The 27,405-nt window shown below is 40.9% G+C and overlaps 1 protein-coding gene across 1 annotated transcript; it reads left to right on the top strand.

Annotated features, from left to right (window-relative positions):
* Nucleotides 1–5,087: 5,087 nt before the first annotated feature.
* Nucleotides 5,088–24,815, top strand: SHISAL2A (shisa like 2A; the record flags this gene model as incomplete). The annotated part of the gene is given in 4 exon segments (XM_083867159.1): nt 5,088–5,269; nt 12,835–12,974; nt 23,292–23,361; nt 23,363–24,815. Coding segments are annotated over 4 exon segments (420 nt in total). The 3' UTR covers nt 23,391–24,815.
* Between the last annotated feature and the right edge of the window lie 2,590 nt (nt 24,816–27,405).

Raw genomic sequence — 27,405 nt, 5'->3', positions numbered from 1 at the left:
TGTAGAAAGTTTCTCTCCTGCTGCAGGATTTTAACAATAGATGATGTTACCCCCCTACACAAAATATAAAGACAGTTGTGGGAGGGTTAAAGAGGAAGAATTATTGTTGCTATTGGTATCTGCCTCTCTTTGAATTATAAATTCATTATAAATGAAAGTTCTCTGTGATGACTGTGACAGAAGGGATTCTGAGCCAAGCCACACAAAAATATGCAAAAAATGTATACAATTTTATAGCAAAACAACTTCTGGTATTTTAAAAATATACTTAATAGGGCTAAATCTTAATTATTGGCCTAAGAGTTTGAACAAAATGAAGAAAATTAAAAGCTTCCGTTTAAGTTTACCATGAAAATGGTGGGAAGATATTTTATTGTATTATTTATTCACTGGTATTTAGAAGTCAGCACCTCAAACCTATTTACTTAGGTATTTTTCTTTAATTTTCAGTTTTAGACAAAGTAAATTCAAAGCATGGTAGAAAGTGACAATTCATATAAGCCTATGAATCTATAATTTTCTCTTTTGTTGCTTAGTGTAGAATAAATGCTGAAAAGATCAAGAAACTTCCATGTTTTGCAAGTGCTATCTCTGATGGAGTTCTTGCTTAAACAGCCTGAAATAATAGCCCCATCATTTCTAACTCTCTTGTAATTGAGTAACTGTTTCAGAATTATCTCCATAATCATCTCCTACATACAGAAACTACATACTTGTTAGAACTCTTGAAAATTTGCATTCTTCTATTCAAGTAGAAAATGTGTTACAATATATATTTGTGTCTCTAAAATTATAAATAATTTTATTTTACAGGCAGGGTAAATGAAAGCAAAGGTAAATGATTGAGGCAGTGTCAGATTGAGGGGTTTTTTGTGAGAAAGGAACATGCCAGTTTTGTGCCTTTTACTCAGATAAGTAAAAACTATTTTCCTTTCTGAAAAGGAAAAAGAAATGAAAACCACCGCACAAACTGCAGTCAAGACTATTTGGTTAGGTTCATTTCTGGAAAACTATTTTCTGCTTCTGACTGTTCTACTTCTAGATAGGAGAGTAAGTGTAAAAAGGTAAGATTTGCTTCACTGAGTCATTATTCTGAAATATTTACCAATAACAGCACACAGACACTGTAGATAATGAGGCCATTACACAAACACAAATTACTTATCAGATCTCCATCCTCGTTGCAAAATTACCAGTGTCACTTCCTACTTCTCTGTTTCACTGATTTTTCCTTTTAAGATTTTGACTGAAACCTCCTTTGAGCATCAACTTCCTGATGCTCACAATTACTTTCTCCTTCTTCATTATTCAGTTCTGTGAAGCAGAGACAGTTGAAAGCCAAATCTATGCCCTATATTGACTGGGGGAATCAATTAGAGGACAATGTGTGTGAAGGACAGTTAAAGTGACTAGGAAAATTGGTAGGCTCTAGAGTGACATGAAAACCTCATATAATGATATTTGTACATGTGTTCACTTGCACAGAGAGGGTCTCAAAATACAAACACTTTTGCATACAAGTGTCAGACTACTCCATCACTATCACAAATCTACAGACTTACAATCTGAAGCACAATCTGGGAAAGCAACTTGCTTACAGGTGGTTGAATTGAGAGGAGAACCCAGGATATATCAAATCCCCTTGATAGATTCCTGTCCCTCACTAATACACACAGTTCTTTTTTAGTCCTCTGAGTGACAGCATCTCACTGTACTGCAAGTACACACCACTTAAAACTTCTGTGCCCCTTTCTGTTTTGAACCTTTTGCTATCACCTGCCTTCCTGAAGTGCCTGCTACTCATGTAACATGATAAAATATATTATCTACACTAACTCTGATGTCAATTCAACTTTTTACTCCCAATCAGAGCTCATTACACCATCTTGGCGCGACAATTTTGTTTAATTGCATAATTTGCCACAAGATTACTTTTGAAAGTAATTTATGTGGATCTTTGCCAATTAATAATTAGGTTATGCTTTTTAGGAAAACCTTGCCATGTAGGTTTGAGGATTGATGCTGATCTAGACACCTGTATTATAGTTCATAATTAACTTTCTGTGGAAGGTTGGCTGGTAGAAAAGTGTCCCACAACTGTTAATGTGAGTGTTTGTTTTTAGCTTTTAAGTAGTGGTCAGTGCAGAAGCACAATTCACTTTGAGTTGTCTCTAAATGGAATGGCAAAATCAGGAAGTTTCAGCTTCTCTCTCAAGCCTCCTTTGCTCTAAACTGTATCAGCCAGAAAAACTCCTGAAACTGGCTGGAAAATTAAGCCAGCCCAGTTCTGCTGACCAATATCTTGTGGAGTCAGGATAAGTAAATAAGAGGCTGTACACTTTTCACATTAATTGTAGTTTAGTTGAAGATCACAATCATTTTTAATGATTACAAAAAATGCTGCTGTTCTAATTATTGCATAGACAACATACATACATTTACATTTATGAGTTCATCTGCAGGGCTTGAAAGCAGTTATAAGAAAGAGAAAGCTGCAGTTCCATGGCCCCAAGTATTTTGAAGACAGAATTTAAGTACAGCCATAGCAGTCTCTTGGAAACCAATGTGGATAACAGTAAATCAGTTAAAGATTTGCAGAAGAGTCTGGGTTGCAAACATGTAAGAGAGTTGGCATATTTTACCAGAATTAGGGCTAGAGCTTCACTGAAGAAAAGACTCATGTTCACAAGGATAATAGCTCAGCAGTCAGAGAGTAGAAATATCCTGTTTTGGGTACAGTTCTGAAAGCTGCTCCTGAGTACCTGGATAATTTGTCTCTTACTTCCAAGTGTCCTACAATGATTTTGGGTCTGTGTTTCTTTGAAAGCTGGATGACCTCACTGTGAGGTGGAAACACACTCCTCACTCAGCAGAGAGAATTGGTCTTGTCATCTGTGTAGTAACTTAAATTGATATTGGTAATAATGAAAAGGGACTGCAATATATTTTACAAGGTCTGAACCACTAGCTCTTACTGGAAGGGGTCTGTGTAGCTGGAATGATAAAAGAATGTGATGTTTTCTTCTGACATAAAAGATGATGCACACGCTCCACTGGTCAGTGAAGAGCCTCCCACTCTCCCTTCAAATCCTGTTTCTGAGTGTCTCATCAAAAGAGAATTTATTTTTATTTCTTTTTTATTTCTATCCTCCAGCAATTACGTAGTTAATTCAGTCACTGAGGTAGATAGCTCAAAGGTAATTTCAAATGTTTCATATAAATCTTTCCAAATAATTGGAGCAAGAAAGCACACTAATTATTGTCACTCAGTAATCATGGCAAATACGAATTGATTGCATGGTATAAATGAGTACACTGATTGATGAAACAAACAAAACAAAACAAAGATGCTGTCACCTCAGAACATTTCAGCTTTCTTTGAAACCAAATTTCTCCAAGTTTGGACAAAGGATTCACCCTTACTCCAGCTCTGACGCAGGTCTACCTCATACTCATTAAGAATGAGTGAAAGTTTGTCTAAGACTGAGCATAAAACTGTAAAACTGATGGGTAATTTTATTTGTTCCACATCACTGCAGTAATAATTCTGAGAGCAAAATAGTTATCTGAGTTCTGACTAATGAGAGAAAAATCTCCAAAAGTAAAGCAGCAATGTGAAATACAAAAATAACCAAGAATCTTCTATATTCCTGGAAGTCTCTTGACCACTCGATCTGGGAATGTTCACTTGAAAATGTGAACTGAATGACTCCTGGGTTCATGACTCTCTGCCCTGGTTGTTGAATTCTGGTATGAACAGAACCTCAGTGGAAACAGGTTAAGAAAGTGTAAGATGAAGAAAAGAGCAATCCCAGATGTATAAAGAGAATCATAGAGAAACACAAGGATGGCAATTCACGTCTTAGAAAAAAATAGTTGTTAGCAACTGAACAAGGTACATAAAGATATTTCAAGAGATTAAGTGCTATAACACTGGAATTTCTTCATCCTGGGAAGTTTAAGACTTATTTAGGTCTCTGTTGCAAACACAGGATTGGCAACTCCACGAAGTCTTGAATCAGTCTCCAAACCCATGAGATTTACCCCTGCACTTCTTAGTTTCAAGCACACCACATGTTGTTTAGCTGCCTGATTCATACACATGGTCTGGGCAAACAACTGATGGCTTTTGCTCTGAGATTCACCCATCTCTCCCTCATTAGAGACTTCCCTCAATCACAGAAACACAGCCCCCATGTCTTTGTGAATAAAATGACCAGCAGATTGGTCTATTAATCTCAAGTAACACAACACACACAATTAAATCATGATATGTAATGACATTATTGACATAACTGAGGTGAAAAGGCTGCCTTCTGCTCTTTGGCAGATCATTTTCCTGTACACATTTCAAATAAGTCAATCCTCAATTTTATCATGAAAATGATTGATCTGCTTATATCTGATTTCCTCAGAACAACTCAAGTGATGACGTTACAACTCTCATAAAAATCTCACCATCACCCTTAAGCCTTTTTCTTTGCTGATACCAAACACTCATTGATTTCCCCTGATCTCCCCTTTTCCCGGAGTCTTTGCACGAGCCTCATCACTGTCATTCACCCTCTCACTTTGTGCAGTGCATTTCTAAGTGTCGAGCCTGTTTTTGAGCCTGTTTTTGAGCCTGGTTTTGAGCCTGAGCCCATCCAGCCAAGGGGGCCTGAGTCCTACAGCAGGGCGATCCGTCCCCACATGCTCTCCCTGTTTGGCCACACGCAGGTTATGGGTAAGGACAGACCCCTGAGAGCTCTCCTCGGGATGGGACCCAGCCCTGAGGGACAGCGGTGCCCCAGGCTTTGCCATCGCAGCCCTCAGGGCGGGCGGGTCCCTCACGGCGCTGTCCCCTCACCACTGCCCGCCCTGAGGGCGCGGGCGGCTCCCGCCCTGTGCCGGCCCCGGGGACAGTGGGCGCGGCGGTCCCGCCGCCAGCGCAGCCCCCTGCCCGCCCGGCTCCGCCCGCCACAGCCTCTCCTCTCCTCTCCTCTCCTCGCCTCTCTTCTCCTCTCTTCTCTGCTCGCCTCGCCTCCCGCCCGGGCACAGCCGAGCCCAGGCGCCGGGCGGGCAGTGAGCGGACGGGCGGCCGCGCCATGAGCGCCGAGTGCAGCAGTTACCTCAACGCCGACAAGGTGCTGGTCAGCGGGTTCAGCTGCCCGCGGGCGGGCGGCGACGCCCGAGCCGTGTTCTGCTGCGGCTTCCAGGACGTCAAGTACTGCTGCGATGACCCCCACAGCTTCTTCCCCTACGAGCACAGCTACATGTGGTGGCTCAGGTAGGGGAGCGGCGGTGCCTGCCGGGGCAGGGGCTCCGGGCGGGAGCTGGGCTCGGGTGTTGTGTTTGTCAGGTACTTGTAAGCCGGGCACTTTCTGGCTGCCTTTATCCCGACGAGAGTAGCGGTAGAGCTGCATCTTACAGCCCGGAGAGGTTCTTGCTCGTGCCAGGGTAGTTTCTGAAGGAAATAACTCGTGGTGTTGGTAAGGAGGCGCTGGGAAAGGCTGGGCGCCTCTGGCGGAGCACCCGGCGCGTCTCCCGCGCTTTGGGCGTGAGGGGAGCGGCCGCCTCGGGGCCTGAGCGCGTGAAATGCTGCGTGACATAAAGTTCCCGGTGACTTGAGCTACTTCTCCATGTAAGAGAAATCACTATGTAACTTTCCACTTGGAAGGGGCAGATAATGAGCCCGGGATAGTGCAGGGATCTGCCCGGCTCTGGCTGGGTCTCCAGCAGCGGCAGGGAGAGCAGCGCTCAGCCAGCCCGGCCGCTTTCTGTGCCCGATTCCCCGCGGGCTCCGCAGATCCACAGCGCTGCCCGTGTCAGGATGTCAGCACACCTCTGCATGGGGCTTCCACTTGTTTATGATGGACTTGTTACTATCCTTGATTTTGCCAAGTCCCCTTCTGGGCTTGCTTGTACTGTCTGCTCTCTGCAGCCCTGGTGGCAGCAGTCACTACCTGCTGTTTGAAGATAGATCCTTTTAACTGTTTTATACTGTTCCCTACTACTTTTCCTGAGTGCCCTCTAGTATTATGACTGTGAGATTTGGTGAACAGCGATTGCCGGTTCAGTTCATGCACAGTGTTTAAAATGTGAGCATTTGGTGCATCTATTCTCAGCTTTCACCTTTCCAAACTGAACAGCTTTTGGATTATCATTGAGGCAGATGCTACAGGCTGATGGTTTTGGTTGCATCTCATCCATGCTGTTTTTTCCCTTCACAGGGCTGATCTTGGAGGTGCATAATCTGGAGCTGCATGCCCAAGGTTCTACAGAGTGGCCAAATGTTGCCTCCAGTCTCACTCTCAAAATCCGTTCTGTTGGTGGCCAATGTGCTGTTGATGTGTTTGTCTGCCACTTCACATTGATTCTGTGATTTCAGTGAGCTGTCACTGAAGACTCTAAAACTTTCCTCAAGTTCAGAACTGCCTGTTCTGAGTTTATTGATATGTAGGCTTGATTACATTATGTACACTGAAACTCCTGTACATCACTTTGGCCCGTTCACTTAGTTTTCTGCAAGTCCTGTAGCATTCCTTGCCCTCAGCATTTGATTGCTTGTAGGGGCTTAGGATCATCTGAAACTCAGGTTTCCTTCTTCACCAGGTCATAGATGAAGATATGAATAAAAATCAGTCTCAGTGACTTCTCTTTACACTGAAAAGAGACCACTTAAGCCTTGCCCTTTGCTCCTTATGCTTTTAAGCAGCCTTAAATTTGTAGAAAATCCTTTCCCTAATCCTATATAAGTTCAGTCATTTTAACCCCAGTTTCAGTGCAGACCTTTGTCCAAAGGCTTTTTGAGGCATCTAACTCTGTCTGCTGGGTTCTTTTATCCATCTGCATATCGACACTTCATAGCCTCCAGCAGGTTAAAAAGGCAGTGTTTTCCCCTCATCCTGATGCTGATCCTTTCATTAAAGATTTTATGTCAGGAAGCTGCAAGTGCCAGCAGCTCTCTGTGGGTAGAGCATGGCTGAGGGTGGAGGCTTTACCATCAAAGGACCTGTCCCTTGTGTTTGAGGAGGGTGAGTTTTGGTATCACAGCCAGGCTCAGATTCAGCCCTGTGCAGCCAGACCCCCCTCAGCACCTCGGCCAGCAGCTCTGCTCTTCCACGTGGGAATTCCCTCAGGGCTCCTCAGTTAATGCTATCCAGTACTGTGGATTTGCTATTTTAATTTATCTGGTCTAATATTTAACATATTATTATTATTATTTAAAATCTACTTTGTCTGGTGCAAAGATTGTGGGGATCTCCCAGTCATCCACCTCTGTGACTGACACACAATTACTTGGCTTCTCTGAGGTGAGAAGACATCCCCAAGTGTCTTTTATCACACTTCTGCTATCAAATACTCAGACTGTTTTAATGTTATATTTTTGAACAGCCTTTGACTGTTTCAATCACAGCAAACCTTCTCAAGATGGCAGAAGAACTGAAGGAATAAGTTAGTATTGCATCACAGATCTCATCTGGATGTTGTAGTGAAGACTCTTAAAGCTTGATCTTTTCAAAAACTACCTCCAAGAACTGAATCCCAAGAGAGGCTTTAATGAAACACCTCTCTGAAAGCTCTTCCTTGAAAAAGATTTTGTAGGGTCCTAGGAAGTGACTGTTTAGCCTTCACTTGAGTCAGAAATTTGGGCCCAAACTTTGAAAATTAAGGATGTTTTTTCTTTCTACAGTACCCCAAGCTGCTAAAAGGACTTGGAAACTACCATTTGTGGAGTTTTGGTTGTGCTCCACTGCCATAAATTTCTATATTCATTGTAGAAAATAGGTGAATAAATTCAATGTACCTCTCCAAGCAAAGTTACTGAGTGGTTAGAGTTGAACCACTTCCTGTAAGTGTTTTCAGTAACAAACAGAATAAATTTTAGTTTCTAACACACTGGAAACATTATAATATTACATCATTTTGAAAACTACATTTTCACATGACAGTTCAATTAGGAGTTTAAGGAAAACATAAAAATAACATTTTCTGGCCTCTCAGAATGTTTTGGTGATCGCTACACTGTTACTGATATCGGTTGGTAACAGCCATATGATAAAATAACCCTTAAAATGCTTCTTTCAGCCTTTGAGGTCGCTCTTTTAAGACTTGAAACCCTTAATATTTTAAACTGAACAAGAGTTAGGCAAACCAACCAAGATGAGTCTGGAGATGTAAGGGGAAGGACTAGGATGCTCTGGTGGGGAAACTGTTTTATGTTTGGCTGCACTCTGGAACATTGGGGTTCTTCTCCTAAATCTTCATTTGCTTGACTCCCCCCAGATATTTGAAAGCAGTGACTGACTGCACCACGAGGTGATACCTCAGGGGTTACTTCAGTTTGGTGACACACCAGGTAGAATTTCAGGGAACTGTTGCACATTTCACTTGTGTTTTTCCTGCTGTGGGAGGGATGTTGCCAGAGCCGTTGGCATCCAGCTCTGACGGAAGCAGTTCATGGAGAAACAAGCAGCCTTGGCAACCTGAAGCAACAGTTTCTTGCAGGCCTGTGCTCTTCTTTTCTCTTGCCAAATCTCTACTGCCTTTACTATGTTTAGAACTAAACGCTGACCTATCCCTTAACAACATGGAATCCTCTTTTCCTCTCCCACTTCTGCAAAAACTGCAATATTTGACAACATCCTAATACTTGCTGTACTGGGAGCTGCTGGACTATCATAGATAATAGACCATTGAGCAGCTCTGACAGATTGCACATTTTCTGCAGAATTTATTATATATAATTACTAATATTATTGATTCCTGTATATAATTAATGTTATTATTAATTTCTGACTTATACTTTTTTTCTGGTATTTAAAATAATATAGTTTTTTTTTTTTTTAAATCATAGATCTTGAAAGACTTATTTCCTCAAAAAAGAGGGAAGGACACATTTTGCTGTCTCTTAACAGTTGTTGGGAACAGGGAAGGCAACATTAGGAAAAGGGAGAAGGTTATTTAGCTTTTGAATCCACAAAACAGATGCTGTAGAACACCAGTGAGCCAAACACTGAGCAGCTCAGCCTCCAGAGCAGTGTGCTGTGCATGCACATGCAGTTATCACATCTGCTTTACCTCCCAAGCTGAGTGGAAGGGGAGAAATGCTGAAAATGTGATATTTGTACTGAACCGCAGCCGTTATGGTCAGTCAGCCTTTTTGTTCCTCTTTGTTCTAAAATACTTTGTGTTTATTTTTGTCACTCTTCTGTGAAGTTTTATTTTTATAATGGCCTCTTTCAAAGTATCAAATAGAATTCTGATATCCATTCCAAAGCTGTATCTTTTAAATTGCATGTAATAATACATATTTGATTAAAATTCTGTCAAGCCACATATAGATTTTACTCAAAATACCTTCTTAATGAATACCCAAAGAACCATGGTGGCCTAATACTCGAGGGCAAGCTTTGCTTGGCTGTACTGACCTCCAGGCATCTGTTTTGGCTTTCCAAAATAGCAAGTCTTTTGTTTCTCTATGCCCATTCTTCCAGTCTCTACAAGAATATTTATCTGTGTGCTTTGCAAATACTATGAACGACACGTCACTGCAACAATGGCATTGGGAACATTTGATTTACTCAGATCCGGGTGACTCATGAGCTTCCTTTTAGTCCATCAGTGGGCAACACTGCCTCTGCTTCGCCAGTATTTAAATTTTCCCTGGCTTTTGATGGTGTGGATGGACTAATATTGTGAACTAAAAATAGCTGTAGGTGTGTGATGCTGAGCATCCACTGACAGACACGTCAATGGACCAACTCAGCATCTCTCTGGACACAACGTGGGGAGGCTGCTGGCAGAGTGGAGCCTCTCTGCTGAGTGAAGCCTTTGGCTGTGCTGCAGGCCTGGATGTGGCACTCAGTGTAACAGCAGTGAAGTGTGGGGCATGGCTCTGTCTTTATGTGGAAAATAACTTGGGAGAGTTCTGTTTGGATTTCCTACCAAACTTAACATTGCTCATGTCAGGGTTACCTGAGGCCTTCACTGCCATCCTTGTGCCAGATCCTTGCTTTGGGGCTGAGTGGGTTGTTACTGCAGGGGGTTTGCTCACTAATGAGGCCACAGCTGTGGCCAAGAGGGACTTACTAGTTTGCTAGTTTGTTGTCTCTGCTGTCAGAAGATGGATCTCAATGACACACCCTGAGGCCTGTAGACTGTCACCATGTGACTGCTGGGTGGCCTTCAGACAGTGTTTAAGGTAAAAAATGGAAGGTGGCAAAATGCTTTTAGCAAGAGCCTTTTAAAGCAGGTATGCAGCACCATGGTGATTGTTGTAGAATCTAGATGACATGCTGTAAGGTTGTCTTTATTTTCAGAGGAGTGTAATTGTTAAAGTGGTCAGTGATCATAGTTATTTGGTGTGTTGTTTCTGATTACAGCTTCAACTAGTAGAAAAAGAAAGAAAAGATTGTGTTCTGTTTAAGAAACGTCAGTATTCAGTGCTGTGGAAGACATATTCAACTTCTCTGAATTAGATAAATTAAGAAACAACCCTCCATCCCTAAACTTTAACCAAACTAATTCTTAATTATACTTTCTCTGTGGGTTGACGTCTTCAGCAGTTTGAGAACAATCTGGTATCAAAACATTGTGTGTTTAAAAAGAGTAAGTACAAATTGTCCTGATTCCTGATTCATTCAGGAAGTGGAATCAGAGTATCTGGTTGGTTTTGTGATGCTGGTGAGATCTTCTCGTGTTGCTGCTGGAACATGAGAAACATTTTTTGTAGCACATAACCTATGATGAGTCTTTGACCTGGAGGGTTCCTCAGGTTTTTCTTACCTTTGCCTTTTGTAATTCCCAAAGCATCTTACACAAGTTGTGTAGTGATACTGAAGATGGATTGTGCTGTGCAATACACAACTGTATTGTTCAGGTCACCTTCTACAACTACAACCAAGAAGTAACAGATGTCTGAATAGGAAAATATATAATCATTAATATGTACTTGATCTATTTGGCTTTAGGGCAACTGACTCTGCTCAGTGTTTGGATAATGGTGAGCCACCTCCTTAGTCCTGCAGTGTGGACTGGAATTAAAAAAGAATCTTACAATAAGGCTGTACTATCATGACAAAAAAAGCACCAATAACTGTTTCTGAAGAGCCCTGTTTGCATTACATAGTTCTATGGCTATTCAGCCTTCTGTAATGTGTATTTCTTCTATTTGTCTATTTGGGTCAAGGTGTTCCAAGTGAAAATGCAAAAATAAGGCCAGAGCCCAGGTGAGATCTCTGAGTGCAGGTCATATTCAGATTCCATAATAAGCAGAATACTGCTTGCCTGCAAGGTTTTTTTTGAGCCAAAAAGCAATAAGGAAAAATTTGCTTAATATGTGCATATATGCACAAACACATAAGGATATCCTATTTAATGCAGATGATAAATACCATGAAAAATCTTCAGAAGGGTAAAGCAGTTCTTCCCAGAACCATTTTGCTGATAACAAATTATTTTAGCTGTGCATGGGGCTAAATGTTGCTCAAACTTCATTACTGAATCTGACCAGTAACTAACAAAAACCACATCTGAAAGTCACAGTGATTATCTGCTGTTCTCATCCTGCTGATTTTAAGAGTTTCTCCTGTGGACATATCTGTGTGCTGGTGCTGTGGGAGCTTGTAGAGAGGCTTCGCAGTATCTAGAATGTAAAATTCATAAAAACATCCCAAGGCACAATTCTTTTTCTCTTCCTGCAAGGCTGTAGTAGAGTCGACTTCTCCCTGATAGCAATGATATATAAAGGCATTTCTGTGACTAGAGGATGGAGCTTATGGAATGCAAGACATTCATCTCTCTTCTGTCCTTTTGACGTCTGTCAAAATTGTAAATATACCAGAGCAGTAATAGAAGGATTCTCAGTCCTCAGACTCCTCATCTGTGACCCAAAGGCTGCTGTTTAATTTCACCAGAAGTCAGGATCTTTGTCATGGACTGTAGAATAGAGGATGGAACATGGAAATGGCCCAGGAGAGTGTAGGAAATGATAGCTAGACTGTATTATATTGGGTCCTGTATTTCATTATGAGAATTTTATGTTAGGAAAATAATTGAAAATAAGGGTTGGAAATCAGGAGAGATTTCTGTATATGTATATACTGTCTCACTGTGTGCCTATGGGAGATGTATGAAGTAGCTTTTACCCTGCAGGATAGCACCTTGATAAAATCTATGTAAAGTACTGTATGTTTGGCTTCCAGAGTCATTTATTCCTGCTTCTTTGATGCCTTTGATATTGTGAGTAAACTAATTCAGCTTTAGTTTTCCTTTTACTGTGGCAAAGGTCATGGGAGAATTTCTCCGGTCTTGACTGGAGATGTATTTCATTAATGCAAAGGCACAACAGTGATCTCAGTACTCCACCCTGCTCTGCAGAGCTGCTAACAGAATTGAATAACATGGATTGCATGGTTTTTTATACTATAAAAATGGCATTTCAGACTGAAAATACAGCTTTAATAGTCATGTTGTTTGAGCTGCCTGGAGCCCTAGAATCCCTCTCTGTGTGTGCACTGAAGAACTTTTTGATCTCGGTGGTATCAGTTACTGCATTAAGTTACTTCTGATCTTCATAAATACACTTTAAGTCAGACTCAGGAGTAATATGCATGAAATGTCACTGAGGGCCAGATGTTCAACTGCTGTGTAATGGCATTGACCCTTCTGAGGGCAGTGAAATAACTGCAGTTTATGCAATTGAAGTGTTGAGCTCTAAACTTCTGTTTACAGTAAAATGCAGTTACTCTCATGCCTGAGTACAATAAAATCCAGACATCATCTTGACTGTTGTTTTAATGGGCACCCCAGGCTGTTTGTACATTTAATTTTTCTGGTTTTCTCTTACAGTGTTGGAGCACTCGTGGGCCTGTCAATAGCAGCAGTGGTCCTCTTTGCTTTCATCATCACTGTGTGTGTTCTCTGTTATTTGTTTATCAGCACCAAGCCACGCAGCAAACTGGATACTGGTTTGAGCTTACAGATGGCAGGTAAGACTGGTTGTTATTGATGTGCATTAACACCTGCAGAGGAAAAGCCTTACTCTGTCTTTAAATGGATGTGGAGGAACCCAACAGCGTGTGTTTTCTTTCTGATGGGAATGTCAAGATGTAATCAGGCTGTCCTGCTGTTTTGCCTGCTCTGTGAAATCTGCACCAAACTCAGAACATCTAGGACGAGCTCAGTATATTTATTTAGTGGTAGGAAGAATGCAAAAGTTTGCAATACTGTGTGAGGGTAAATTAGCCCCTTTATCAGGAGGAGATTTACTGACTTAGTTGCTCTGGATTTCCTGCCAAGAGGACGTAAACATATAGTAGTGATTCATTCTAGGAATAAGAATCTCAGGAGAGATTTTAAGTGTATTTTCTTATAACAGAGAGAGGTCATTCATTTTTTTCCTTTCTTCCTGGCATAGGATCCAGACTTTAAAGTCTAGAACTCTTTGTTTCAGTAGCAATAGCCCATGCCTTTGTGCTCAGACTGTGCTGGCAGATGCCTGCAGGGACCAGTGCATGTAGTCAGCACTAACCCACTCACACAGGAAAATTGCTGCTGCTGCTGCTCCAGTTCACTACATTTGTGAAATCTGACTGCAAGTCTCCTTGGCAAGATAGGGCATGACAAGTTTCACCCTTTGTCTTGGGAGTTCCTAAATATTTAAATGAACTGCTTCAGCAGTTCAACCAGTAAAGTCATAGGAAATAAAAGGAATGTTGTACTTATTTAGGCATTGGAAGCTCAGTAACTTGAAAAAGGGGAATAATTCTTAGAAACAAGTCCCCTCAGCTCAAACTTTCTCTTGTTATTTTAAAATGCTTCTATACCTGCATGGCAGTAAATGACCAATGAGTTACTGTAATTACAGCCTATTATAGAGCACTAAGCCCCCTCCTGAGTGTTTAGTTAACACAGTCCACTTCATATCAAGCTTCCTATGTCTAACTTTGTTGTCCAGAGAATGCAGGCCTTGGTTTAAAGGTGGTTCATAGACCTGTAGAACTGCAAGGCCCCCCCTTTGTACCTGTATGAGCTGCTGAAGTCACACATTCAGCAAACTGCTACCAATCTACAAATTGAAAACCTCACATTTGACCTGGAGAGAGAGTGGAATTAAGACCTGCTAGCTAGAACAACCTAAATAAACTCTTGGGTGGGATGAACAAAATGCTCTCGTGCTCTTCTACAAGATGGCTTTGTTTTAATTATAAACTGGCATTATGTTTTTGAACATGTTGCTGTTTAACTTCTTCCCTCAGGTTTTCCTGTGATGGCACCAGCTCTTAATCCATTGCCAGGACAGCAGTGCTGGATTTCTCATGCCTTTTATTTTTGTGCCAGACACGTTTGGCATGTGGGGAGCTGGGAAGGAGGCAGGGGCTACTGCATCACTGCTGCCAAAAAATTCCATCTTCCCATACAGACTCAAACCCTGCTGCAAACCCACATCCTGCTTGGGTAGCAAAGGTTGTTCCTCTCTTCCTGTCATGAGGTGAACAGCATTCTACTGATGACCCAGCATTCCTGTAGCATTCCAAGTCACAATTCCAAACCTCATGAGTCTGGGAAGCTGAGGGATCTTTGCTTTTTCCCAGCCATCTCCTGTGTGGTTTGGAGCTTTGCTTGGACAAATCCCTTTGTATTTAAACATGGTTTTGACTGCTCTCATCTAGTGTTTTTTGCTTTTATTTTTCTGCTTCTTTGGCTCCTTCAAATGACAATTATTTCACACCCAAATTCACATAGCTTTGGTTGACGGTGAGATGGGTTGCTGGAAATTGAAAGCCAGTTGCTTTGCCAAGGTTGAGAGATCTTTGGAAATGTTTCAGGATTTCACTGACAAGCCTGAATGCTTGCCTCCGTCATCCTTGGCTTTCTTTTGCATGGAAGTCATGCAAGGGCTGAGTGTCTGACAAGATGGCTGGTTAGCTGCTTGCAGCCCTGGGGAAAATAAAGGCAGCCTCTCTCCTCATCTTTCAGTTCTTCTGAGAGTGCAGGGTAATCATACATAAGCAATAAAAACAAATTTAAAAATTAAATTTTTAGACGCTTCAGAAAACTGCAGGCTGGAGGACCGTGAGTTTTAAGTATGAACTCAGTTCAACACAGCTTTTTCTGAACTGGCATAATTTTGCCTTTAGATGAAGGCTGTGTCACACTTTAGTTGTTGTGCAACATCTGCATCCCTGGGGCACTCAGCACTCATTTTTGAAAGCAGTATTTTTATTATCTTCAATTTCACCCATAATACATCAGCTCAGTTGGAGTTTCATATCTCATTAAACATACAATTGGTTATTTTATGCCTTTCCTACCTCTCATAATAGCAAAAGTTGGTCATTGTTCTGCAGGCTCATACAGGATCTCCTAAATACAGAAGTGAAGTGGTTGAATTTTTACAAAAATGATGTCAAGACGGATGATAAATCTAACAATAAACAGAATATGAAACCCTTTATTAAAGTTTCTGATTCTACAAAAGGCATATCAACTGGAAATTGCCTCTGTTTAGCCTTAAACAAATGGTCTTCCATAGCATCAGCACAGATCTTCCATAGTATCAGCGCTGAGTATTACAGTTTGGGTTCTCGAGTTAGCTAAGGGTGTTTTAGCCCTAGAAAAAATTACATTTTAATCTGAGCATTGAATTTCAGGAAAAATGAGCTCAGCCACTGGTATAGACAAGGAAGAACTACTTAAATGTTACTGGAGTTAGACATTTCTATTTGTAGAGTGCAGAGTTGATCCATAATATGCAAGACAGTGTGTGCAGGCAAACATACAAATGAAGATCCTGCATTTCAGTTGTTCGTTAAGCTCTTTCCAAGAGAAAGTATTTTTCATTGAACTCATTGTAAATGTTTTTGTTTCTCCCATTTGATGGCTGGAGACCTGTAACAGTGATAAAAAAAGGCCTCAAAGAAATCCAAGCCCTGAATATGCAAACATGATATATTTATTCAAGTGAAAGGGAATTTGGTCATGTGCTTTGTTCTTCTTCTAACAAAAAAATTCTCTTTGTGCAAAAGGTTTATCCCCTTCAAAATATGGGGAACTAGGAAGCCACAGGATTTAAATGTTTTGTTTAGGCTGAGTGAAAGATGCTGGAACATTCCCACAGTGCCAGAGATAAGGAGGACTGAGTAAATATTGCATAATTGTCAGGATAGGAGTGGTAATCAGGCAGAAAAGGGGAAATCCAGAGGCACATCTTGGCTCTGGGAAAGGTGTACATGCACTTGCTTTGACCAGGCAACTGATGGGAGAGGAGTGATCGTCTTTGCTGGCCCCTGAGAATGGGCTTTGCCATCAGAGGGATAAAAGGTGGTGACCCAAACAGCTTTTAAACACATTTTCTGAGTTGCCCCAGTATTTCTGCCAGGTCTGGAAAGACCTTTGAGATGAAGTGTTCCATATCACTGCAAAGTATGAATAGCAAATTACATTTTATGATGGTAACTAATACTTTTTCCTTAAAACTTAGCACAGAAAGACCTCTGTAGTGCCTTCAGAGTCAGACAGCAGGGACCTTTGGGTTGGAGTGTGAAAGAATTGTGGCCTTGTAAGTTAATCATAAGTGCTGGAGAAAATGTGCTTTAATAGAAGTTATTAACTCCTTCTTCTTGCAAAGCAGTGACATCACAGTATGCAAAAGTTCATGGTTTCGTTTCATAATAAGGAAAAACACAGCTTGAAAAATAGCCAGATGACTTTCCTGTCCCTATTTCTCTCCTTAATTAAAGATTCCTCATGGAGAGTGATTCAAATACATGAAATATTCAGGTATTTTGATGAAAAAGCATGAAAGTCTCACACATTGTCCTTCTTAGCTCAGTGCAATTATCTGACTATTGGTTGTGAAAGCAGATATCTGCTGTCTGAATTCAGAAGCACTGCTTGGCTTTTGGAGTGTACATTCATAATTTTGCCTTCTAGGTTTAGGAGTAATTTCATCTGTATAGTGTTGTTGTTGCTGGCTTTAAATTGTCCCCAGTTAGGCTACTTTTATCTTTGCCAGTCATCTACCTCAGATTTCTGCATGGAGAAAAATCAACCAAGTGGGCTCCACTGTTTAAAAAAACAGAATACTTTTTTTTTTTTTTTTTTTTTTTTTTTTTTTTTTTTTTTTTTTTTTTTTTTTTATTTATTTAGGAAATGAAGAAAATTTCCATTTTGAAGCTGGGAATTCAAATTTAGCGGAAGGGTACATCACTAGAAAAGATTAAATTATGGCATGTCTTTATTGGATTCCTTAGCTTTTAAATTTCCCAGACTTGTAGCAGTGAGATTTTCGCAGCTCATTAAGAGTCAGTTTTCTACAAATATACCCTTAGCTGCTGTAGGCTTCAAAAATAAAGTACCTTCCCCTGTAACTGATAAGAATTCTTTTTTCTTCTTTTTGGGTTTGTTTTTATCCCAGCTGAAATAACTCAGTTGTTTTCAACTAAATTTTAGCTTGAATGCTGTTGTACAGAGTTTTTCAAATGCTAAACTGTCAAATCTCATTTTAGTATTTTTGAAACCAAACTGCAGTTTTTTCAATTCAAACAAGAAAAAAAATAAAATGAAGCTTTCAAAACACCTCAATAACAAGTATTTCCCCTTTCCCAATCTGCTTTGCTTCAGTTTCTTATTGAATTAAAATATTAGCATTCTCAACTTTTCATCCCTTTTTGGATATAGGGAACCTGTTTGTCAATCCCTTCTCCACACACTGGCTTGGAGAGAAGTACCCTGCCCAGTTAAGTTTATCTTTTCTGTCTCTTTGTGTTGTCTCACACTTGGGAAAGTGGAAAATGATGTCAAAGACAGTGTTGAACTAAAGGGTAATGGAAGGTACAGGGAGATCTGGGAGGAAGATTGATGAGCTCCATAAGGAGAATTAGATGACAGGATAAAGCAGGGAGAGGCTTTGGAGCTGGCAGATGAAGGAGAAGACTGCAAGGAGCTGAATGCTGCTGGGAGCTTTTGGAAGAGGGATGGGACTGATGGAACTGAGAGCAGCAGAGCAGGGAGGCAGAGATGCCACAGGGGGTGGAGAATGTCCTGGGGGCCAGAAGGGGAGCAGAGGCTGTGGGTGGGCTGGGGAGCAGGAGCCTGGTGCCTGGGGAGACAGATGGAGAGGGAGCCTGGCAGAGGGGGAATCATGGACAGGGTTGAGATTTAGTGCAGAGAAAAGGGAGGAGAGACTCCCAATCTGACTACTTATTTGTGGGTCTGGGGACTATCATGGGAAGCATAGTAGCAGAAAATAAGGAGTGGAAACTGAGGAAATTGGGAAGGGAATGAATGAGCGAATATCAGGTAAGAAAGAAAATAAGTTGGAAGTGTGTTTGGGAAAGTCTTTTCTTCTAGAGCTTTGTTTTCTCAGCTGTCAGCAGGGATCAGTGGAAACTGGCAGAGTGCCTCTCTCCTCCCTTCCTGCAGTGATCCACCTGCAGGCTGCCATTGCTTTAGTTGCTCTGATCAGCTGGGCAAACTCGAGTTACCTGCACTGAATCAAAAGATTCCTGCCCTTCTGCTCCAAGCAGGTGTCTGTATCAGTTAGCTGGTGGAATTTTAACTATTACTTATATTTACCTATGGAGTTGTGCTCTGAAAAACAATATTCAAATGCTACTAAGCTTTAAAACCAAACACTTAAAAGATGGGAGATGCCAGAACTAAAGATTTTGTGGGAAATTGCTAAAATGCTTAACTAGAAATAGTTGTATGTGCTCCTGTCATCACTTTAATCTTTCTATAAAACATGGGTAACACTTGCAAAGAAATACTGAGATCCTCCCCACACACACACAGAGCTTTGGGGTCACTGGATGGAGATGCACTGAAAGCAACAGTGATTGATTGTGTTTGGAGAGGGATGAATATTTAAAATTTCTGGTCTTTTTTCTTGAATATGGGAAAATTTAATGTAATTTATTTCAGGAGACTTTCTAATTTCCTGCTACAAGCCCATCTTATACCACAGTGCTGCTACCATAAAGCTGCTTTTCACTTTGATGTTTATTCCTTTTTAGCACAAGTAAGTTAATAACTGCAGCCTCCCCGAGGCCCAGGAATGCAAAGTGGAATGGATTTGATCTGTCTCATCCTCTAAAAATTGTAGAAGATTCCAGGAACTGTGGTTTCTCTAGTGCAGTGGGCATATCTATGTATTACTACTTGCAGCTGACGGAAGAACAATGCTATTAATTCTTCTAAAAAATGCCTTTGTTTTACAGACAGTGAGGCCAGAGGGAGTTCGATATGTTAAAGACAGAGGCACTGAATGGATTCTACCAACATTATGAAGAAAAGAGGTACCATGAGAACATTTATTTTCATCTTATTCTGTTGTATTTGTGTACTCTCTACTCTGTTTTACATGGATTTTATAAAATGATTCTTTATGTGGGTTTTTAGCTTTCTGAAAAGCACTAGCAAACTGTCTCTGACTGATTTATTTATGCACTGCCCTGATGCTGTCCTTGCACAGGGATGTATCTGCAGAGACTTGGACAGAGTCCTTCCCCAGACAAATCTCTTCTAGATTTACTGGCACACGGATACTCCATCATGGTTATGTGCCAGACAAGATTAAATTCCCCTTATGCTGTTACTGTCCTTTCCCTCAGCTGTCCTGGGTGCACCAGAGCTTACTAAGGAGACAGACACTGTAACTTACCAAAAGAATTTCTTTAGTGAAGAATTGCCAGAAAGGCCCCTGTGTAACAAAGGGTGAAAGCAGTGAAGTTTCTGGTGGGCAGTTTAATCTTCCATTGCTTCCTGGGGATGCAGGAATGAGTGCCAGGTAAATTCTACTACAGAACTGGAGAGGGTTATCTTGAAAGAAAGTTGATTTTTATGCTGAAATCATGTGTAAAGGTCAAACTGCCCATGGCACAGACCATGCAGAGCAGTGTTTAAAATGTACCCTGGTACATATGAGTGGTACTTCAGAGTTAAGAGGACTCTATGAATAATGCAAAGGACTTCAGATGGCATGAAACATGCATTTTACTTTCTGCAGGGGGTGAAAGCTCATGGCTCAACAGCCACAGAATGTGAGAATAGCTGCAGATCAGCAATGTCTGTCACAAGAAAAATAAGTGGTCCTGTTTGCTCAGCAGTTGTTTTCAGATGAGCAGGAAAGTAAATGAGTCCAGAGTTCCCTGTTTCATGTATTTTCTGTTGTATCCTTAAGAAAAGCCACATTGTGCATCCCAAGTGCAAATGCATCTTTCTCAGAACTCTTTATCAGCCTAACAAGTTGATTTTGGCTCCTTGTCTTTATAAAAATACTGAAGTGTAATAAAACTCATTTCAAAACTCCTAACCACCTCCACACATTTTTTTTTCTTCTGCTGTTGCAAATGAAATGGCTTGTGGGAGAAAAATGCCATGGAAAGACTAAAATGGATCCTGCAGTCAGAAAGCCGTCTGTAGTGAGAAAATACAAAAATATCCCAGGCAGGCACAAAGCACTGGGATGAGCTGAGCTCTGTGAATGTGGCATTGCTTTCTGAAGGCCATGAGCCTCTTGTTTCCTCATGCTTCTGTTTGTCTGCTTTTCTGTCCTGGTAGAGAGGCTGATGTTTACAGGGTGCTTGCTTAACCCACTGTTGCTTACAGGGAGAGAGGCAGCTGCAAAGGACTTGGGTAGGGTTTGAATGCCTACTTTATATAAAGACCAAAAAACCTGGAAGCTTTTTTTGTGGATGAATTACCCAATTTTTTTTTGTTGCCAAAATGAAGTTGGCATTGTAGTGAAGACTCAATTGGAGCTAAATCCAGGAAAACTCTGTCCTGTGAGCCTTTTTTGCCTCCTAATTCAGAGTGGAAAAGGAGGTGAGGATCTTTTCTGAACTTCCACACAATAATATGGCTAAGTGTTAGTAGAAATTCCAGGTCTCTCACTGTTTTTTATCCTCTGCTTTGCCCATGTGCTTGCTGCAGATTTCATACCCACGCCTGTCATGGGGAGCCACTTCACAGTGCAGCATTAAGCCAGAGAGTCCATCAGTGGCTACAAATTTCTCCTGGTGGGAGAAAGCTACAGGTGCCAATTAGATTTCCTTTAGCAGGCATATTTCTTTTGCCAAGTTCACTGAGTTTTAATTAGGAACAGGACCCCTTGTGCCTGGTGTAGTTCAGCATACAATTCAAGCTTGTTTGCCTGCTCTTTTCCAGCAAAAGGGCAAACACAGATCTGAGCTTTACAAAGGGAAAGGAGAGAGAACTAGGCAGATGAAGGCATTGCTTCTAACTTAGAGTGATAATACATTAAATTATTAAATAGTTGAGCTATACACAAGAAAAATCTGACACAGATTTTGTGAAGACAGATCATGACAAACCAATCTAATTTTTCTCTTTGTCAAGGTAATTTTGCCTATCAGGTAAGTGTGAACAAGTGGCTGTGATTACAGATGGTTGTGAAAATGCAGTCAAAGAGAAATTTTCAGTGACTCATTCTCAAGTGCATTTTTGGAGGGAAAGAGGATATCTTGGGAAGTGTCTGATACATTATCCCAGATAAGTAGTAAGAGCTTGGCTGAAGGTGTAAAGGGCACATGAATAAAATTTTTGATTGACACCACCCTGAGAGGGGTTGCAACACTCTGGGGCTAAATCTTCCTTTCAGAATTATCTCACTGCCCTCGAGAAATGTTCTGAAATAAAACAAAAAATGTGGAATACCATAAAAATCAAAGTACTGTAGTTAAAAAGGAGAAACCAAATCCTCAAGTACAGCTAAAGAAGCTGACTCAATAGTAAAGAAATGCTTTCTAATGTCCGGTCTAAACCTCCCTTGGTGCAGCTTTGAACCATCCCCATGAATCCTTTCCCTGGAGATAAGAGATCAGAGAATCACAGCATGGTTTGGGTTGGAAGGGACCTTCAGCATCATCTGGCAGAGACACCTTCCAGAAGACCAGGTTGCTCAGAGCTCCATCCCACCTGGCCTTGAACACTTGCAGGAATGAGGCATCCACTGCTTCTCTGGGATACCTGTGCCAGGGCCACCATTCTGTCCACATTCCCCTCCTCAGGAAGCTGGACAGAGCAGTGAGGTCACCCCTCAGCCTCCTTGTCCCTGAACTAGACAAACCCAAAGTCCTTAGAGGCTGCTCATGGGACACCCCTTCCACCTGTCCTTCCAGCTCTTTTTCCAGCTTTGTTGGTCTCTTTTGGATGCTTTTGAGTACCTTAACATCCTTCTTGAATTGTGGAACCCAGAACCACACTCTGCTTTGACAGTGAGGCTGCACCAAGGTTCAATACAGCAGGATAATCCTTTCCTCTGAGCAGCTGGTTGTTTATTGGTGTTGGACACACCCCAGCGTGGGGTTTGCCTCCTCAGCTGCCAGGGCACGCTGCTGTCAGCCAGAGGGCAGTGCTGGGGAAGGGTACAAATCTAAGTTCACATGTATGTCTCAGGTTTTCATTTTAGTTCAGCAGGAATGTGTAACCATCCTCAGAGTCTGTGGCAGAAAATAATCTAGAATCTACAAAATCTATCACTGATAATTCAAATGATTGTCATTCCTCTCAGTGAACCAGTATTGAAGTGATGTTCTTTGCTGGTTAGGATGCTCTTGCTGCTAGTTGCCATCTGCCTTGAGTCCAAGAGATTTCATGCTTCAGAACTTGTCAGTAGCTGAGTTAGCTGAAATTGTCCAGCCAGATTTCAGTGCATGCCCATTTTTTTTTGGATATCCAGACAAGCATTTGCTTCTAAACCCATCTGTACCAACAGCTGTTGTGTTTTACCTCAGAATCAATCCTGCTTTAATGAGCAGTAGAGCAATTTATTTGTATAGAAATTCCTCAAGTGTAGTTTGGAATATATTCTGGTGTCTTTCAGGGTTAAAAGCACGTTGCGAGTATGTCTATCATTAAAAAGAGATTAAATGCATGGTTTGATGTAGATATTAGTGGAGTTTTTTTCCAAAGGGCACTGCATAGAAATGTTAGATGAATGTCTTTATCTACAAAACCTTTTTTGTTTTGTTTCAGCACCACTGGGTGTGGGCCTTTATCACATACAAGGGGAAATCCTCACTTGCCCAGTAGAGGAGCAGCAGCAGAGTTATCCATCCACAAACACCCCCAGAGGAGGCACTTGGTGTGTCATAGCTGCAGTGATACCCTTTAGGGGTGCAGTTCTTCACATGCTAGAGGCTCAGAATATAATGAGATACTTGAAAAGAAGTAATGCCTGTGAAATAGATTGACCTGTGTGGTTTCTTCTGGATTTTTTTGTAGGAAAAAAAATCTTCCCCTGTTCAGTCCAACTCGTAACTGTCATTGGTATTTTGCAGATACAGAGCTGCATCCTCCACAAAGGCCCCACCAAAACAAGCTGTTGGCAGAGCCAAGTGGCTTCAAGAGATTTCCTAAGCCACAAGGATGGACTGTGACTGTAAGCCACGAGAACCTGACTCACTCTTCCAGAGGTGTTTCCTGGCTCTTACAAGCACTGTCGATAACCAGAGGCCAATCTGAAGCTGTGCCAGGATGTGTTTGTGTGTGGTTGCTGTACTGAGAAGTTGTGTGTTTTGATTTGCACGTCAGCTACTGCTGTCAGTCATTTTCATGCAAGTTGTCTCTATCCTGTGCAATTCCAGTGAGATAACACAGTTGTCAAGCAGAAATGAATTTGGCACACCATGTTTACCAAGCTTTATTTTAAGCTTTCCCTGTGTGCCATCTCAGTGTGGTGTCTTCATGTCATGAACATGGTTGTCTTTAGCCAAATGTGACTGTTCAGTGCACAAACCAATGTGAATGCAGTACCTCAATAAAATCTGGCATTTGTGTTGTATTTTTCTTAATCTATCATTTCCCCCCACCTTTCTTTCCTCAGAAAGTTCTTGTGAATCTTGAAATTGTTTTGATGGGAGAATTTTCTAACAAAAGGTGAAGTTAATAAAGAATGAATTTTTGTAGGGAAGTTTAGATTTTAACAGCTGTTTTCACTGGGATTGGTACACACTGAAATGAATTGAGATAAACATCCATAACTGTTTTGCAGATTCTTCATCAAAACAAGTTGGAATATTTCTTGGGAAGCAAACTAAAATTTTCCAGTAGTATTTCAGTTTGGAGCACTAATTTGTGAAGTGTTGAACTTCCTTCAGGTAATCAAAGAGCTCTAATTGCACATTTTATTTCCCTAGAAGTCTTAGGAACAACCAACACAATCTTAACTGTCATATTTGAGTTGTCAGTTCTCTCAAGCTTTCAGTTTTGAAATCATGAACATTAATGATAATGGTTTCTTTTCATCTTGTGAGGGTTCTTTAAGGTGAGTGATCAAAAGAATTTCAAAACTGTTTAACCATGCTGTTGTTATTAAAGCAGTAGACAGATGATACCTTCCATTTGCAGCTGAAGCCTAAAACATTTACCTGCATGTCAGTTTTGTCTGTGGTTATACTTCAACTTGCTAAAGACAAAATCCTTGTCTACTGTTTAGGAGTGACATCTTTTTGTGTGCGAGTGCTTGAAATTTGAACTCTGTAGCTGTCTGGTACTGTGCATCAAAACCCCAAAGTGCTTCTGATTTCGTCTGCTCTTGTATGACACAATACACCAGTGCCTCCCATTGAAGTAGAGAATGTGGTGTATGTTCTTCCAGTAGCTGTCTGTGTATAATATCTCATTAAACTGCTATTTGCCACTATGGACTTGGAGAAAATTGAAACCACATTGGATGCATAAAGAAAATGTTTTTATAACAACAGGACATAAACCTGATCTTCTGGCCTCATAATCTTCTTGATTGGGACTGTCAGAGAGCGGAAGGGAAGGGATTTATGAGTTTTGCCATCTGGTTTCCTTGGAGGATGCCAGCTATGAGATAAACGTTCAAAATGAAGCTTCATTTTGAACCACTAATAAAAGATTTATGGAAGATGAAAAAAAAGATTTAAGTTATTTTAACTTCATACGAATTTGAGTCAGTACTTCTTTAATTTTTAATTTCTAAAGATACTTAAAAGTAACAAGATGTGCTCAGTATTTTGAACGTTGCATGATCCAAATATCTTTGATTTCCATCTCTTGAGCAATTTCAAAATCTTTGATTCCTCAAATAACAAGGTTATTTTCCTCTCACATACTGGGCTATTTATTCATTTTGAGTCTCTTAAGACTTCAAAGTAACAGAATTAAAAGTAAAAAACAGAATACAGTTCTGTTTTTTCTGTTCAGGCAGGTTACAGTTCTTTGTCTATGTCCAAGATGTGTTTTTGTTTTCTGTCACTGTGTTTAGGAAAACCCATATTTCTTTGCCCTTTTAGCTAGTTGTTTTGTAATTGAGGGTTTCTAAATGTCACCAAAAAGTACCTCCCACGCAGGTTTGATTAGGGAATCAGCACACTGCCCAGAACAGCTTTCAAATGTAATGTGCAGTCACAACAAGGGTGACTCCCTGTGCTTAATAGGCATAATAAGCCTTAATGTACTTGTTAGACATAGCCCTAATTTTTGCCCTGGGAACATTTTAAGCTTAAATTGCTTAAATTACCACATAAAGCAAATTCAGGGCTGTTGTGCCATCAGCTGTACAGAAGCTACTAAAAGTCACAGGAGTTGCTGTGAGCATTTCTCACTGTTTTTCAAAGTTGAGGAGTTTTTCTAAGCATAGGCTCAAAATAAAAATAGTATGAAATAGGCCTCTCAGACTGTGGGATGTAGAAAGTGTGTTTATGTCTGCACACACAGATACCAACAGAACAGCACGAGCAGCAGCCCCTGAGGGATTTCAGTGGGACCAGGGTGGCTGATTCCCACTGGCAGCTCTGGGCCTGGCTGCTTCTTCCTTTGAAGTCACACTGGCAAAAGTGGCAGCTCACTGCAAAATAATCTACTTTTGTCATCCCTACCATTCTCTACATGCTGCAATAGAAATAACTGCCTGTTTGCTTGTGTTACTGAATCTGACTTTGGGTCGAAGTAGAAAATATCTAATCAATGCTGCCACACAATCAGTCTAGTACATAATGATTTTCATAATTAATCACTTTTTTAGTGTAATTTCTGAAGGCTTTATCCTTTGCAATTTTTAAATTAGGGAAGAAAGATCAAAGAAAAGTCACAGTTTTACTGAATGAAAATAAGGCCTGTTTTAATTATTTTCCTAACATGACAAATGCTAGAGATTCTCACAACTGTTACATCCTTCAAGTTTTGGAAAAATTGAGCCAGGAAAAGCATGAAGATTCAGCTACTTCCTAGGAATAAGAATGAGAAGCTTTAAAGTTCTGTTCTGTTAGCCTGAAGCTCACAGGAATCCTGTCTTTTGATGTGAAGTGAGGAATTTAAAAATTCGTCCAATAGATTCTGAAGTGCTCTTGTTCTTTTTATAGTCATTTCTTTGGAAGTTTAGGAATTTAAGAAAAAAAGTACCTGTTTTAACAGAAGCTGAATAGTGGGGTAGAGATCCACCAATACTGTATTAAAGGCAGAGGATGAGAGAATTCTACAGAGGACTGGCATTTGGAGAATCAGCTCTGAGCCATATGAAGGTATGTCTGGTTCAAAAAAAGAAATCTCTACTGCAGAAAGAGACTGAAAAAGTGGAAAACCTCATCTGAAAAACCACCATCAGGATCTCTCCGAGTTCCTAACATTTATTTCTGGATCTTTGGAACAGATGCTGGTTTCTAGTGTTCAGCGGGATTATTGCACTTAGCTTCCCTTTCCTGTCATTCTGTAGTTCCTGAGTGTGGCACACAGGTAGAGATAAGTGATTCAGGTATGTGTGTAGAGTGTGTATAAGATACTTTTGTATGGGAAGGACCTACCCAGGCATCTCTGAAATCCCTAAGTCTGTGAGAAGTATACTGAAATTTAGATCTCACATCTATTATAAACCAGTTACTTGAAAACATCTTTTTAGTCCTGTCCATTATACCTATGCTTTTTCCAACCCACATCCTTTAGAAAAACTGTTGAAGAGCCTTGCTTTATATACTGAGACTACATTTTGATGGCAGCAGCAAAACAGAGTGGTGAAATTGATTAGTGGAAACAGTGTAAGTTCAAAGAGATGAATATAAGCACATTTTTGCATCTGATGTTTCAGGGCACTAAAGCTGAAGAGTATCTTATGAAACCACAGCTTCCTTTTCCCCCAGGTTAAAAAGAAGCTGGTGGCAAGAGGGTATTAAGGACCGTGATTTGATTCTTTCCTCCATCAGCAGTGCTGAGCATTTTGCCAGCTGGATGATGCAGTGTAACCAAGAGGTTTTGAGGGAAAAAGGGTTGTTCAGGTTTTGTTTGGCTGTAGATGAATTTGTGCAGAGGGGCATGGACTTGATGGGGCAGCATCTTGAGCCTCCAGAGCCCTTGTCCAGGTAAAATCTGTATCTATTCCAAAAAGGTGGGCAGAAGCAAGAGCCAGGACTTGTTCTCAGAAATAGAGGAGAA

The sequence above is a fragment of the Zosterops lateralis genome (assembly GCF_965231275.1).
Source record: "Zosterops lateralis genome assembly, chromosome: 9".
Classification (NCBI taxonomy): Eukaryota; Metazoa; Chordata; class Aves; order Passeriformes; family Zosteropidae; genus Zosterops; species Zosterops lateralis.
This window is presented reverse-complemented; position numbering and strand designations above follow the sequence as displayed.